At 37.5% G+C, this 15205-nt stretch overlaps 1 protein-coding gene across 2 annotated transcripts in view; it reads left to right on the forward strand.

Moving 5' to 3' along the window:
* Nucleotides 1-15205, forward strand: part of slc25a21 (solute carrier family 25 member 21) — a 203205-nt gene that overhangs the window by 148373 nt on the left and 39627 nt on the right. For both annotated transcript variants that reach the window (XM_014019776.1, XM_014019775.1), the window contains exon 4: nt 7584-7667. In XM_014019776.1, coding sequence (XP_013875230.1) covers nt 7584-7667 — 84 coding nt within the window. The remainder of the gene's footprint in view (nt 1-7583; nt 7668-15205) is intronic.

A 15205-nucleotide genomic window follows, 5' to 3' on the forward strand; every position in this document is an offset into this window, starting at 1 on the left:
GATCATAGACGAGCTGATGAAAATCAATGGGCTGGAGGCTGGAACTGGGATATATACTGGCAGGAACAGGTGACAAGAATCAGTTGATTAGGGTTTCTGTGACGGGAGGGGCAGAGGCAATGAGCAGGGCAAGGCAGACAGGAGCAAGAACTGGGTCAAGAACAGGCAGACAGAGACAGAATCATAACAGATATTAGCGCTTTGAGAATTCCACCTCCAGCGTTCCTCATGCTTTACGCACAATTTGTGCATCAAGCGCTGGAYTTGGAAAATCTGAACTTTTGCAGCTTGATGCGGTGCATCAACCAATCAGAGAGACTCCACTTTGTGATGTAGTGACAGATTTTCCGACGAGACAGTTTCCTGAATGATGTCCTCTAACCTGAGACAGATGGACAGGAACTCTTTAGATGAAATCGAGTGCCTGTAGTCGGTYTCCTGGCAGGAGATGTCAYCACCAATGCGGGTCAGCAGCTCATCAAACTGGACTTGGAKAAAAATAGTTCTGAAAGCGAGCATCTTTAGCTTCCAGCTCCTGGGTGATGCAACTCACCAAACTCAGAACGTCTCTGAATTATCTGGTGAATTAATTATGAATTAATTATCTGATTAGTGCAACGTTCTCATGCTCTCAGTAAATAAAGCAAAGCCACTTTCTTTATGTCATCCGTCATTAAACAGAAACTGACAAAAAAGGAGAGACTGGCAAAGGAGGGGGGGCTCTTGAAGCGCTAGATGCACATCAAGCGCTTCAAGAGCAATTTTGACTCACGTCTGACCTCAAAGTGAACAAGCTTCCAACTTGAAGCATTGGGTGTGATTTTGACCCTGAAATCGCATTCGGTGTGAATGCAGCAATAGAGTTTTTTGGATGCCCAGATAATAAAGAATTACTGTAGTCCAGCCTAGACATAATAAATGCATGGATCAGTTTTTCTTCATCATTTTTGGACAAGATGTTTCTAATTATAGTAATATTACACAGGTGGAAGAAGGCAGTTCTGGTAATGTGGGGATTAAAACACGTATACTGATCAAAAATAACAACAAGATTTCTTTACATTAGAACTGGAGGCCAGATTAATGCCATCCAGAGGAAGTGAAAGGCTGCAAAGTTTATTCCTAAGATGTTCAGGTCCAAAAGCCACAATCTCTATCTTGTCTGAGTTTAGAAGCAGAAAATTACGAGTCATCCAGGTTTTTATATCTTCAAGACATGTATTGTAGTTTAAGTAACTGGTTAGATTTATCAGGTTTCATGTATAAATATAACTGAGTATCATCAGCATAACAATGTAAAATGTAAATAAAATAGCCCATGCTGTTTAATAGCTTTACCTAATGGAAGCATACAGTATATAAAGCAAAGAGGATTGGTCCAAGCACTGAACCCTGAGGAACTCCATGACTAACTCTGGTGCATGTAAAAGATTCATTAACATTTACAAACTAGAATTTGTCATTGAAATAAGACTTAAACATTTTAGAGCTTTTCCTGTAATCCAATATCAAGTTAAAGTCTCTGTAATAGAATACTGTGATCAGTTGTATCAAATGCAGCATTGAGATCTAACAGGACAAGCATGGACATGAGTCCACTGTCTGAGGCCATGAAAATATCATTAATAACTTTCACCAGTGCTGTTTCTGTGATATTATGAGCTCTAAACACTGACTAAAACTCCTCAAATAAATTATTTCTATTCAGATGTTCACACAAATGATTTGTAACTATTTTCTCAAGAAAATGCCATTTCCTACCATTTTTGTACCACTACATTGTCAATAAAAGTCTGAACTAGGTTGGAGGGGTTTTCAGTCAGGACAACTTGWATTTCCTTTACAAAATAGTGACAAACCTGGAGATATCTAAAGAAGTCATTTTTATCAAGCCAAATTTAACWGAGAGATTTTGAAAGCTATGCATCTGCATCTCCACTTTCAGCTTCGGCAGGCAATGATAACTGGTTCAAATCTTTCTAGTTTAGTTTCAAAAGTGTACTCCAGTAATAAATTTTAAATGRAGGATCAACTGTCGAGATATGCAAATCAGGCTGAGAAGGTTATGATGTMAATAGAGATGGGCAATAAAATAATGTGTTTGGCCTAAAATGCAAGTCCTGCACACAAAATMATCCTGTATTTTTCCTAAATTTGGCTACAACGAATGTTGTGCACTGGTTACTTGGTCACAAACAAACAGAATTTAGTGAGTTTGCATGAAAGATCCCCTATTTTCTTTAATTTTGTGGGTTGCCAAATACCGGTAGGTAGTCAATTGAGCCCAATGAGATACTGGCTTACCAAATCTGGTCTGACCGAATTCTTACATCCTCTTATATCAAAGCAACAATGGTTTATTAGTTCCTTCCTGCTCACATCTCTTCCCTTTGACTTGTTTTTACATATTCTGCTACAAAACTCTATTTTTATTGGCTGCCTCTAGCATGGTTGATTTACTGTACCTCTTGTCATACTCAGTTTTTCTAAGTTTKACTTCCCTGTCCAATTTTCTTGTTACTGGATAAGGTAAGAGTCTAAAATCGACAATAAATTTCACTAATTTTATACAGTTTAAATATAAAGGGAAATGAACAATAAGTTATAAAAACAAGCAAAAGTTGAATTCAGTAAGCGTACATTGGTTACTCTGAATGTTTACACTAACCATGAGATTGCCATGTTGGATCATTTAAACCGGAAAGTGGTCTTGACCTTTAAGTCCCCATGCAATGGACTTTTACCATTTTTATGACTCTGCTCATTAAAATTAACAATGTAGTTGTAAAAAATACATTTCTCCTTTATGTTACTCTCTGGGTTTTTTTTACCCACTTCAGATCTAACACAAGACATTGCCCAGCTCTCATTCCTTTCTTTAGTGCATCTTTTTTTCCTGTTTTTGTCAAAGRTTTTGGTTCCAAGAGAGAAAAAAGTACAACGGTCCTTCTTCTGGCCCAAATAGATAGTTAGGCCTTGTCCACATGGGAAGTTCGTTTTGTGAATACACAAATGTTTTGTATTGTTTCAGCCTCACATCCACATAGAAACAGCATTTTAGTAGCACCTAAAACCATATTTTTTAAAACTAGGTTGCAGAATGAAAAATTGTTTGTAAAAAATTTTGTGTGGATAATGTAAACACAACTTTCTAAAAATTATGAAACCATTTTAACGCTTCTGTAATGGGGATCTGCAAATTTAATGTGTGCAGTGATAATAAAGGCATCTTGTCTTACTTTATGTGACATGAAGTAAAAGTTCCACTTTACATGGATTGTGTTTTTGCTCTTGCTTGTTGTGCTTACACTTTGTGGTGTCTGCTCTGTGCCTTGTTTCTTGTGTTTGGTCTATGTGTTTGGCAGTTTTATAGAAATAAATAAAAGCCTAGAATAGTTGCTGCAGCAATTCCATGTGGATAAAAAACCTTTTAAAAYCAGTGCTGTGTTCACAGGAGCATTTTTTGAAACCACAAATAAAAAGATTTCTTTGGAAAGACAATGCTTGGATAAGGCTTAATACTCATTAAACGTTCATACTTGCAAGAACTAAATGAAGTATATATTAAAGGATGATGGGAAGGCATCTAGTACTGTTGAAAAAAAAATCAATGTAACTCAGGTATTCAACATTTAATACAGGGTTTAGTTTAAAAAAAATCTCCTAAAAAACACAAAAATCAATTTTAAAGTTAACTCAACAAGCCTATTTTCAAAATAACTCTTTGCCCTTTTCCGTAGAGATTCTTAAATAAGATCATTATTAAACATCATGGGGTGGCTTTGGCAGAGTGGTTAGGGAAGTCGTCCCGGAATRGGAAGGTCACCGGTTCAATCCCCAGTCCAGCTGTCTCAGTTAGCGGCTGTGTCCAAAACGGCAGGCCGGGTCCTCCGAAGGCCGAATTCGTCGGCAGCATACGTCATAGCGCCGCAACAGACGTCTCAAACCGAAGACTCCTCCGATTCGGCCAACAAATATGTCCTTCCTTTTCCCCGATTTGAAGGACTGGCCTGATGGATCCCTCCCGGCCCAACATATCCCATAATGCACTGCGGCCCGACCGGAGATTTTTTTAAGCTAGTCATGGCGGACGAAGCGAGAGAAAAGAATATGTTTTGAATAAAAAGATGGCAATCTAAAAATTAAAAAATTTTAGCGGTTGTAATTCTAACTCTTTTTTCGTTTGTATAAACATGTTTTTATGTATTATTTTTGTCATAAAAAACGTGAAATAAACATGCTCCTACAGCGGGTCAATTAGTTCTACAGATGTTACCTTTAAGTTAATTTTATTGTTTTGTGATATTATTAATACTAATACTGTATATTGATATTTTTCTAATTTTGATCTATTTTTGCTTCTGTTTAGCATCGTCATGGTTGCTAGGTGACATGATGTACGCCGGGGTGGAGGGGAGGCTAGACCATCCAAATTCACTGCCTCTTTTTTTCCGGTCTTCCCGGGCTACCAAGGACCCGGCCCACCTCGACCGGGTAGTCTGGGTCCTCTGGAGGATCCGGCCTGTCATTTTGGACACAGCCGTTGTATCCTTGGGCAAGACACTTCATCCCTAATGCCTCTGATGTGTGTCCCATCAGTGAATGAACGTCATTGGCACTGATTAGTCTCCATAGGTGATTGTATATGTTAGCTTTGTAGAGACCTAATAGAGTGTTGTGTGAATGGGTAAATGAGGACACAGATTGTAGTGTGAAGCACTTTGAGTGTCCTGGATCGATAGAAAAGCACTATATAAGTACAGACCATTTATKATTTCAGCATGGTACTTTTTAGAAGGTGAGGCGTATCTTGTTGGCCACAGGTCCAAGTCCATTACCATCAGAGTCAAAGCAAACCTGGTCACACACTGAATTTCTAACCATAAAAACACAAATAAGGCTAAAGCCTGCCACTTTGCCTTGATTTACCTTTTGGACTTCTTTGTGGTTGCCTAGCATTTGCAGTTTTATAGGTAGGTCAGTTGAACGGGATCTTATAGGTCATTTACCTCAGTGTGTTTGTCTTGTTCTCAGCCTGCTCTTGCCTTCAACCTCACCTAAGGAGCTCAGGGCCGGTAAACCTTAAATACAGGGAGAGTTAAATGTGGGTAAAGGGGAAAGGTGGTGGTTATTGGGTATTTTGATAGGCYTCCACATTTCATCATTTCTGAGTACACTGTCTCTCTGTTTGCTTTATCTAATGATTAAAGAAGATGTTCCATACTGAGGTTAAAAACAAACTGCTCTGAGGAGTTCCTTTGGGTCTTTTTGTATGTAGAGTTCATGATGTGCATGGCAGTGTCCAAGGCCAAGAGAAAGCACCAGAGACATACACCACATGTTGCTTTTCTTTATACAACCAATATATCTTCTTGTTCACTAGACCTTTGTAAGTGAAAGCAGAACTTTTTGACTGTAAATTTAGACAAGATTGAGTAAAGTTTGTGTCTTATTTTCTACAGTTTTGAAAAGTAACTTTAGAAGCTTCCTAGCCAGTGGCTTGACAGTTCCCTGCTGCCTTGAGTACTTRTATTCCACCCTATTATCTCTTATTCCCTGGGCCTTGTTTGGTCCCTGGGTTTTATAGGAGGGTAGGAGAGGGCCATGAGGAAATGAGCTGACCCCAGGGTTACAAGTGGAGTCAGGGGCTGGAGCTGGAACACGGCCCTGCCAACCTTACTTTCTAAGGGCCGAGTTGAGTTCAAGCAACAAYAGAAAAAAGAAAAAAATATTTAAGGTGAGACTGGGGACAGGGTATGTGCCTTCTATCCTTGGCCCCACAATCGTATGAATTTAATTAAGCCAGATATGGCTTTGTTTACAAGCCCCAATAGTCTTAAATCTTTTGGCTCTTTGCACTCCTTCCCTTACCCTTTATTTCAACATTCTCTCAAACTTTGTGTCCTTCTTTGTGTCATCTCTTTAACATGGTGTCAGACATCTATTTATTGTGCTCTTTTAACTAGTTTTCAGGAACCAGTTACAAGCTCTTTGGGAATCCACCAAATAGGATTTGAGGGACACCCCTTCAAGACGTCAATCTCTTAGTGATGTGAAAAGCTGCTCACCCCACTAAAKTACCCCTCTACTGGAACCCAAGGGCTCTTTATGACCCCTTCAGGCACCCACATYGACGACTTACTGCTGACCTGTTGACCTGGCAGTTGAAGCCATATGAGAAGGGAATCTTTCGCTTGTCCCATTACATATTTTTTCTTCCCTCAGACTCACTGACGTCCTTTTAAGAAGGAAGATTTATTAAATTTCTCAAGTTCCTGTAAACTTTGCTTTCTTTTTTTTTCATCTATCTACCAACTAAATGTGTAGCTAGTTGTAGGTGATTCAGATTGTTTTCTTTGTTGTTATTTTTGTTTGGTAGGAGTTCGTTGTTATTTTTTGTTTGGTAGGAGTTTGAGTTTCACTACAAACTTTAGACACACATCAGCAGATTTTTTTTTAATTTAAGAACATCTGTGTTTTGCCCATGACTGTGTATTTGTAAATAGTTGGAAATATCTCGTGATTCACTGAACAGATTTTAATGAAACTTAAAACTATCATTGGGTTGACATCTACAACTGATAACATTTAGAGACAGCTCGATTTAAGGTGACTGCACAACCAAGAGATCTTGGCAAACATAAAAAGGTTTATAACTCCGTCGATTTTACAGATATTGAACTAAAATTTGGTGCTTTGGTAGCTGAGAAAGCTCCTTATACTCTGAGTCCTAACTGATAACGACATATGTGTTTAATCTACGACTGTATATAAAACATTGCTATTACAATCTGAATCAACTCTTTTTTTGTTAGCAAACTATCTCATAAAACAACAAATTTTATTAAAACTTTTAGAAAGTAATTATTGTGTTGACCTTAGTGTACTCAKAAATGGCTATACATCAGTGAATTTATTGATATTGAGTTAAAATTTGGCATTGTGGTAGGTGAGAGTCATTCATAACACATTCTGTTATTTCTCAACATATGATTGTCTAACTCTAAAACTCTGAAATAAGAAGTAGCAGGTCTTGTGCATTTCTTCAAGGAATGGTAGGCCTTTACCATTTTTTATGAAATGAACATGTAGTTTTTTTTAGATCTCACTAGATTAACATGCATCTTATCGAATTTTGTCAAGTAGCTACCTGCATATTTGCCAAACAGCAAAAACTCCCAATTATCTCCATCACATTAAAAATGTACACACATCTACACTGAACTTACAATTGGCTTACTGGCATGTTAACAGCTAATCAGCTTCCTGCAGAAAACATAATCCTCTGGTGTTGGGTTGCTAATTGGATCAGTTGGGTTAAATAAATGTTTGAGTTTTCCCGTGTATTGAGGCGACCTTGTGTTAAAAGCCTCTCTTCTTAGTCAAACATAGAGGGGGGGGAGTAAATGAGAGGGAAAGGTAATGAAAATAAAGAAAAAGCAGAGCTCATAATTGATAACATCCATTTTGTTCAGTGTGTTTTCCCACATGCCAAAGTTGTTTGAGTAAAAAAGGACATATTTGTGGTTTAAAAAAAGCTTGTTGAAATATGAGAGGGTTTAATAAATCCTTTCTCATTTCAGGTTCCAAATTCAGAGAGGAGCTTGTGACCCCACCAGCTATAAGAGTCTGGGGGACTGCTTCAGGACAATCTTCCTTAAAGAAGGGTATGTATTTCTAAACCAAAAATTTTCACTACTACTGAAAAAAGCAATTATAAAAAGAAATTTCATTTACTTTTGCCATTTCTTAAAATGTCAAACATTTTCATGTTTTTCTGCAAATGAGATGGTTAAGATGTTTGTCATTAATTGCTTTTCATAAACGATTTACAAATATATTTCGAACATGCTTTATTTTTTCAAATGACCAATATGTCTTTAAAATGTGTGATGTTTTCTAGAAAACTAAATGTATTTCTCTTACTGTGTTCTGATCATTTTTGATAGGTTTTTGACTGTTTTTGTTTACTCTGACAAAAGTTGTATCTTTAGAGACCACTTTAATTCAATTCTTTGAGACATTAGATCAGGAGTGTCAAACTCATTTTCACAGAGGGCCACATTAGCATTATAGTGGCCCTAAAAAAGCCGGTTGTTATTAACTTTGTTTTGTGTTAAACTTCGACTAAACACCAAAAGTCAACAAACAATTACTGAGCTCCATGTGGTATTTCATACATAGAAATAGGGTTTTAACATGTCCTCTTATAAACACTGAAAAGTATTGTGTCCATCTGACTACATATGAAATAAAGTAAGAAATTATTGAGTAAAAATAAGGAAGTTTTACTCACTGATGAGTTGTGATAAGTTGTTGTCATTTTGAATTCTGAACTTGGTAGGAAGCCACATTTGGCCAGTTGGCCATGAGTTTGACACATGTGCATTAGATGTAAAAGAAATCTTCAGCAGATGGACATCATTTCTGTCTCACTCCCTTAGGGGCATTTATTTTTGAGTGAATACACACACACACACACTTCACTCCCCTTTTGAGCTTTGCTAACGCCTGCAGAAATCTTTCGCTAACAAAGTCTTTCCCGCATGTTAAYATTTTTACCCACAATCCCAACATTATTTCAACCATACCTACTTACATTTCTTACAGAATTAGAATAATAAATGTTTTTGAGGCCTTGTTCATAACACATTTTGTAGGAACACAACGACAGCAGTGTGATACTGAGGTCCTTGATCATGTCTGGGATTGTAATGAAGAGAAAAGCCAGAGACCTGACATGAAGGATGCTATAAAAACAAAGCATCAAATTTAAGGAAACACTGAATATGATCCAGACCAATAAATAACTCATGTGGAGCAATTCTGTTATGAGGAAGAGATTGCTGATTGCTGCTACATTCTATTTTCTTTATTAGAGCGTTCAGAAAGTAATTTATCTTGTGGTTAAATTTTCAGCTGTAATTTTGGGTTTATGTTCTCTTTTCACTAAGTCATACTGGTCAGTGAGAACACCAGAAAAGGTTCTTATGTGCAACTGCTTTAAAATAAATCACCCTTATACATTTTGACAGTAATTTGTGGTAAAAAACACAATGTGTATCATCTGTAACTAATTAAAATAATTTATAAATAATATATTTTTTCCATTTTACTGAAAAACAACTTGTGTGACCCATGATCAGTGAGGCCTTAGCATTAGTTTATAACATCGGTTTTGTCATAAATTTATAATCGTATGTATATTGGGACAACACCTTAAAGGAAAGGGTACTTTTCAGTCTTGAAAGCAGAACTGTGTGTCAGAAGTAAATCTTTGTAATAACATCTGTTTTGAATCACAATTTTATCAAAKTTGCTAAATTATTTAGTTGTAATGTCAATGATTGGTAAAATAGATGAAGAATTTAAGGTGTTGTAAATGTGATTCTTTCCAAAAGTTGCTGTTTGTGTCTGCCTTTAAACGTCCTTATGCAGCAATCTGCTGTTCTCCGCAGTTCTAAGAGTAGACTAACTAAAGACAGTCATCCTGCTGTGCTCCTTCCTCCTCCTCCTCCTCCTCCTCCTCCTCCTCTGCCTGCTTTGTGACAGCTCTGTGAGACAGTGCAGGTGGAGGAAAAAGTGTTGGCCACTTGGTATGTTTACGGCGAGTCGACAGCTTTACTGAGGATATAAAGTTGATCTGCTGTGAGGTGTGAGCGAGCACGTGGTGAGAGGGCGGTTAGTGACAGTTAGAAATCCTCATTTGGCTGGAGTTCATCAAACACAGCTATCCCACTACAGTAGCTGTGCTGTTTTCATCAACCCCCACCCCCCTCCACCCCAACCCAAACACACACGGCCCACTGTAACTCTGTTATTTAACACCTTTGTTGATAGTTTTTTTTATATATTTTTTGAGTTGGTCTTTYGGATAGTTGGTCCATAAAAATTTCCAATAAGCAGCTTGACACAGTGCAGTTATTTCTAAATTACATCATCAAAATAAATTAGTTGGGGTGGGGGGGGGGGTGTAGGCAGCTGACTTTGAGCTCACACAGCAAAGTACTGCGATGTGTCYAACAATCCTCAATCACTGGAGATCCACTGTTTTGTTGGCCAYTTATCTTTTTACAGTATGTTTTTGCTGAGTCTGTAATCACCCTCCATTATCACATTGAGACTGTATCCAGACCAAACTGCTTATAATTTATACAAATAATGTTAAAGCCAGCTGTTGCAGAATTACTATTAAAAATAAACATTCCTACCCAACTTACGGCATCACACAGCTAACACCAGGCCTTACACTGGTTAAGTTGATGAGGAAGGAAATTCTAGCTTTCCTCAGTTTAGTGACTAAAACAGACTTGATACAATAGCTGTAGTGTTGCAGTAAGATATATTTAAACACTTGTACCTGAAGAAAAGATGAGGAATCTGTAAAACTCAAAATCTATGTAAACTATACATTTAAATGTGGCTGTTTTACATMTGTAACCATGTAAACTCACCAGTACTTGTTTTGAAAGTTTTACATGTCAAAGCTCTTTATATCCTTGGCACTGACACTTTTAAATGACTGGATTTTTTAGTTTTGTGTTATTTGACAGTGTGTTGCAGCTATTTGATGGCTACAAACAGCTGGAATAAGGTATGAAAATGAACTCAAAGAGGCTGTGAAATTTAAAAGAGCTGTACAACATGGTTGTGTCGTTTCCAGATGTGTTCTCCTTTTATAGTGAGTATGTGTTGAGTTCCATAGAAGCAATGCCTGGCATCACAGTTGAGGATAAAGATGTCAACATTTTACACTATTCCAATGATACGAACCACAGTCTACCAAACCATTACTATGAAAATCACTGATGGAGAAAGCATCAACATTAAGAAAAAACTACAACACCTGGCAAAAAGTATGGAATCACCAGTCTTGGATGAGCACTCATTCAGACATTTCATTCTGTAAAACAAACTCAGATCAATAACATGATACAATAATAAGGTCATTTCAAAGTACAACTTGTTGACTTTCAGGAAAACTCAAAGAAATGAAGAGAAAACATTGTGGAAGTCAGTGAGTGTTACTTTTATTGACCAAGCACAGGGAAAAAAATATGGAATCACTCAATTCTGAGGAAAAAAATATGGAATCACTCAATTCTGAGGAAAAAAAATATGGAATCACTCAAATTGGAGGTAGAAAATAAGGACACACCCAGTCAATTTCCTTTCCCTAAATGGACACCTGCCTCAGATTAGATCTGCTCGTTAGTCTGCAGTTAAAAACACCTGCAGTCATGACATCTTGAAGGGCTGCTGGACGAAGTGGTGTGGCAAGAACCATGGCTCCAACAAGAGAAATGAAACAAAAGAGTGGATTGTGAAACTTCTTGAAGAAGGTAACTCTTCACGCATGGTTGCTAAAGATGTGGGCTGTTCACAGTCAGCTGTATCCAAGATATGGACCAAATACAAACAGCATGGAATGGTTGTTAAASCCAAGCGTACTGGTAGACCAAGAAAGACATCAAAGCATCAAGACAAACAACTCAAGGTCATTTGTCTTGAAAACCGAAAAAGTACAACTAAACAGATGAAGCATAAATGGGAGGAAGCTGGAGCCAATGAATGTGACCGAACCGTAAGAAATCACCTAAAGGAAATGGGATTTCAATACAGGAAAGCTAAAAGAAAACCATCATTGACACCTAAACAAAAAAGAACAAGACTGCAATGGGCTAAGGAGAGGCAATCATGGACTGTGGATGACTAGATGAAAGTTATCTTCAGTGATGAGTCAAGAATCTGCATTGGAGAAGGTGATGATGCTGGAACATTTGTCTGGTGCCATTCCAGTGAGATTTATGAAGAGGACTGCCTGAAGAAAACAACCAAATTTCCACAGTCCTTGATGATATGGGGCTGCATGTCAGGCAAAAGCACTGGGAAGATGACTGTGGTTCATTCTTCTATCAATGCACAAGTTTACATTGACATTTTGAACAGTTTTCTCATCCCTTCAAWTGAACAGATGTTTGGAGGTGATGAAATAATTTTCCAAGATGACAATGTATCGTGCCATACGGCAAAACAGTGAAGGCATTCCTTGGAGAAAGACATGTTCAGTCCATGTCATGGCCTGCAAATAGTCCAGATCTCAACTCAATTGAAAACCTGTGGTAGAAATTGAAAAAAAAAGTCCACAAGAAGGCTCCGATCTGCAAAGCTGATCTGGCAACTGCTATCAGAGTTAGCACCAAATTGATGAAGAATACCGTTTATCACTCAAGTCCATGCCTCAGAGACTGCAAGCTGTTATAAAAGCCAAAGGATGTATTTTGAATGGTCTTTTGTTTGTCTGTTTTTAATGATTCCATACTTTTTTCCTCAGAATTGAGTGATTCCATATTTTTTTCCCTGTGCTTCGTCAATAAAAGTAACACTCACTGACTCCCACAATGTTTTCTGTTCATTTCTTTGAGTGTTCCTGAAAGCCAACAAGTTGGACTTTGGAATGACCTTATTATTGTATCATGTTTTTGATCTGAGTTTGTTTTACAGAATGAAATGTCTGAATGAGTGCTCTTCCAAGACTGGTGATTCCATACTTTTTGCCAGGGGTTGTAATCAWGATAATCACTAAGCAGAAAGAAATATGAGTGTGTAACATCAAACGGAACGAATCAGGGCTAAAACAAGTCAAGAGTTTTAAATATTTTCATGTTTTTGCAACAACAGGTGGAAGATCTTTGAAAGAATTTTAATGCAGAATTTCATGGGCAAAACAAGCATTCAGAGGCCTTAAGAAAGTGCTGGAGTGTTGTATCATTCCCATTGTGAAATATGGAAGAGAAGATTTCATCATGAACCCAATAGCTGCTGACATAATAATGCTGCAGAAATGTGATTTTTAAGAAGTACGCTCAAATCTTATACACTGACAGAATCACCAATTTGGCAGAATGACAGCTTTCGGGGTCTTTCTGTGTGAAGTTTGTCTATTCTCCTTGTGCTTGCGTGGGTTTTCTCTGGGTATTCCGGTTTCCTCCCACAGACCAAAAACACGTACAGTAAGTTGCCTTCAGGCCCAGGCCTCCTTTGCAAAAGAGATCTGTGATCTCAATGGGATTTGCCTGGTTAAATAAATGTCAAAAAAACAACAACGAAGAAGTYCTAGCAACAACAAATGAAAAAATATCCCTTTACAAAAAGATCATGCTGGGACAGGCTAATTTTTTAACACACCTTGAGGAGAGAAGGATCAGAACATATACCAACTGGAAAAATAAAAGGAAGAAGTTATGGGCAACAGAGGGAAAAGCTGACAGAGAGCTTGAGCCTTTTATGGCCACAATACCTACTGGCCTCCTGCAGCTTGTGAAAGACTGCATATAATACAGAACCATGGTGTGCCATGGTTTGGCATGGCACTAAGAGAGAGAAAATGTGTTTGTTTAGAATCCTACAGCAGTGGGTATAACAGTTTGATTTTTAGATTTGGGATCTCATTAGAAAAAAAAATCAGTGAATGTACTAAATTTTTTACGGACAGTTAAAACAGTTTTGTCCAATCGTGGTCCTCAAGGGTCCACTATCCTACATGTTGTAATTGTATCCTCGCTCTTCATCATGTTACCAAATTTTGCAGAGACCTGTTAATAACTCATTCACTCCAATCAGGTGTGACAAAACAGAGAAACATCTAAAACCCTTCTCAAACTCAAAGCCTGTGAGCCACATGTGGCCCAAAGGTCTTGACTTCCATCAAAATTTGTTTTGTTTTTCCCAAAATACGAATAAAAGTGTGTGTGAAGGGTCATTTCTTCTACATAAAACACTGTAGAAACATTGAAATAACCAACCAGATAGTTCTGCCACTTGCAGTTTAGGATGTTTTCCCCAATTTGACTAAAACTTTTAACAAAATTACTATTTACTATTTCTACTCTGTCCTTATGTCTGCCTGTCTTATTAACAGTAATATAGGGCAGAGAAACAGTGGTTATCATGGTGACCCTAAAAAGCCACTGCAGCACCTTTTAACATTTTTTAGGCTTTATAAAGAAATTTGACAAAAGTTTGAATTTCAGCCATAAGCTACCCTTGAATATTTTTCAGTAATTTCTATAGTTCAAATTTACCATTTTATTTTACAAACCTAACAAATTTAAACTGAAACGATGCAAGTGAAATGTGTCCTTTAACAGACAAGGTAAATACTTTACTCATAAATGTTTAATAAAACCCTAAATATGTAATCAAAATCTATAAAACACCCAGAAAAACATTTAGCCTGTGCATTTTTATTCTGTGAATCTTGCCATGTGTTTCAGTTCTGCTGAATTATTCCTTTATAGTGACAAAGTGACAGCATTGGGAGAGTGGAAATATTTTCAGATGAGGCAGTGTCAGTGTTTACATGATAATATGTTCCCCAGGGTGGGTCATATTTCCTGTGAATGTCTTCAAAATATAGTGTTGTGAAGCTGAACTTTTTTCTTTTTGTAATGCAAATGATTTGGGTTTACACATTTTTCATTGATTCTGATTGGTCAAAYTTTTTGATTGGTCTTTTCCATGTAGTTCTGTCACTCCTCTCCAGATGGATGGAGGCTGTTAAAAAAGGAAAGGTTTATGAAAATGAAAGCCAAATTTTACGCACTAGTTCAAACAAACACAAAGTAACTCATGGACACGCGTCCATTCGGCTTTCCCCTTAACCCCTGCTCTGTGTTAMGGGGCCATTTGTTTAGGGACAACAAAAAGGGACTTAGAGTACTTTACATTGGAAATCAAATTAGGATTCAAATGAAGTCCACTCACTGGAGGCCGTATTTGTTCTGTAACAAATTTCACTCCTCCTTCATCACCCAGTGGCTTCCCAGTCTGACCACACCCGGAAAATCTGTGGCCACTATTTGCATGGACAAAGAGAGCCGAGTGAAGGGCCTTCCGTCTGACTGAAATAACATGTTAACACAAACCACACGAGACCTTCATTTTGTCTTCCATGAAGGATACTCTGCAGAGATAATCCTTTGCTTTGCTTTTGTCATGAGGGTGAAAATACTCAGAAACTCCCATATAACTTCAGCTGTCAGCTGAGAAGTGTTTATAATCAACTCAAAATAAAACACAGTGTGTGGTTTTAATAGTTTTAGGAGGGGCTTTTAGAATATGTTAAGGAGCCTTTGGCTAGTGATTTAGACTGTGAAAAGCATTTCTGTGACATCATTATTTTTATTTTATTTTTAATATGTTA

Source organism: Austrofundulus limnaeus, unplaced genomic scaffold (genome assembly GCF_001266775.1).
Source record: "Austrofundulus limnaeus strain Quisiro unplaced genomic scaffold, Austrofundulus_limnaeus-1.0 Scaffold230, whole genome shotgun sequence".
Taxonomy (NCBI): Eukaryota; Metazoa; Chordata; class Actinopteri; order Cyprinodontiformes; family Rivulidae; genus Austrofundulus; species Austrofundulus limnaeus.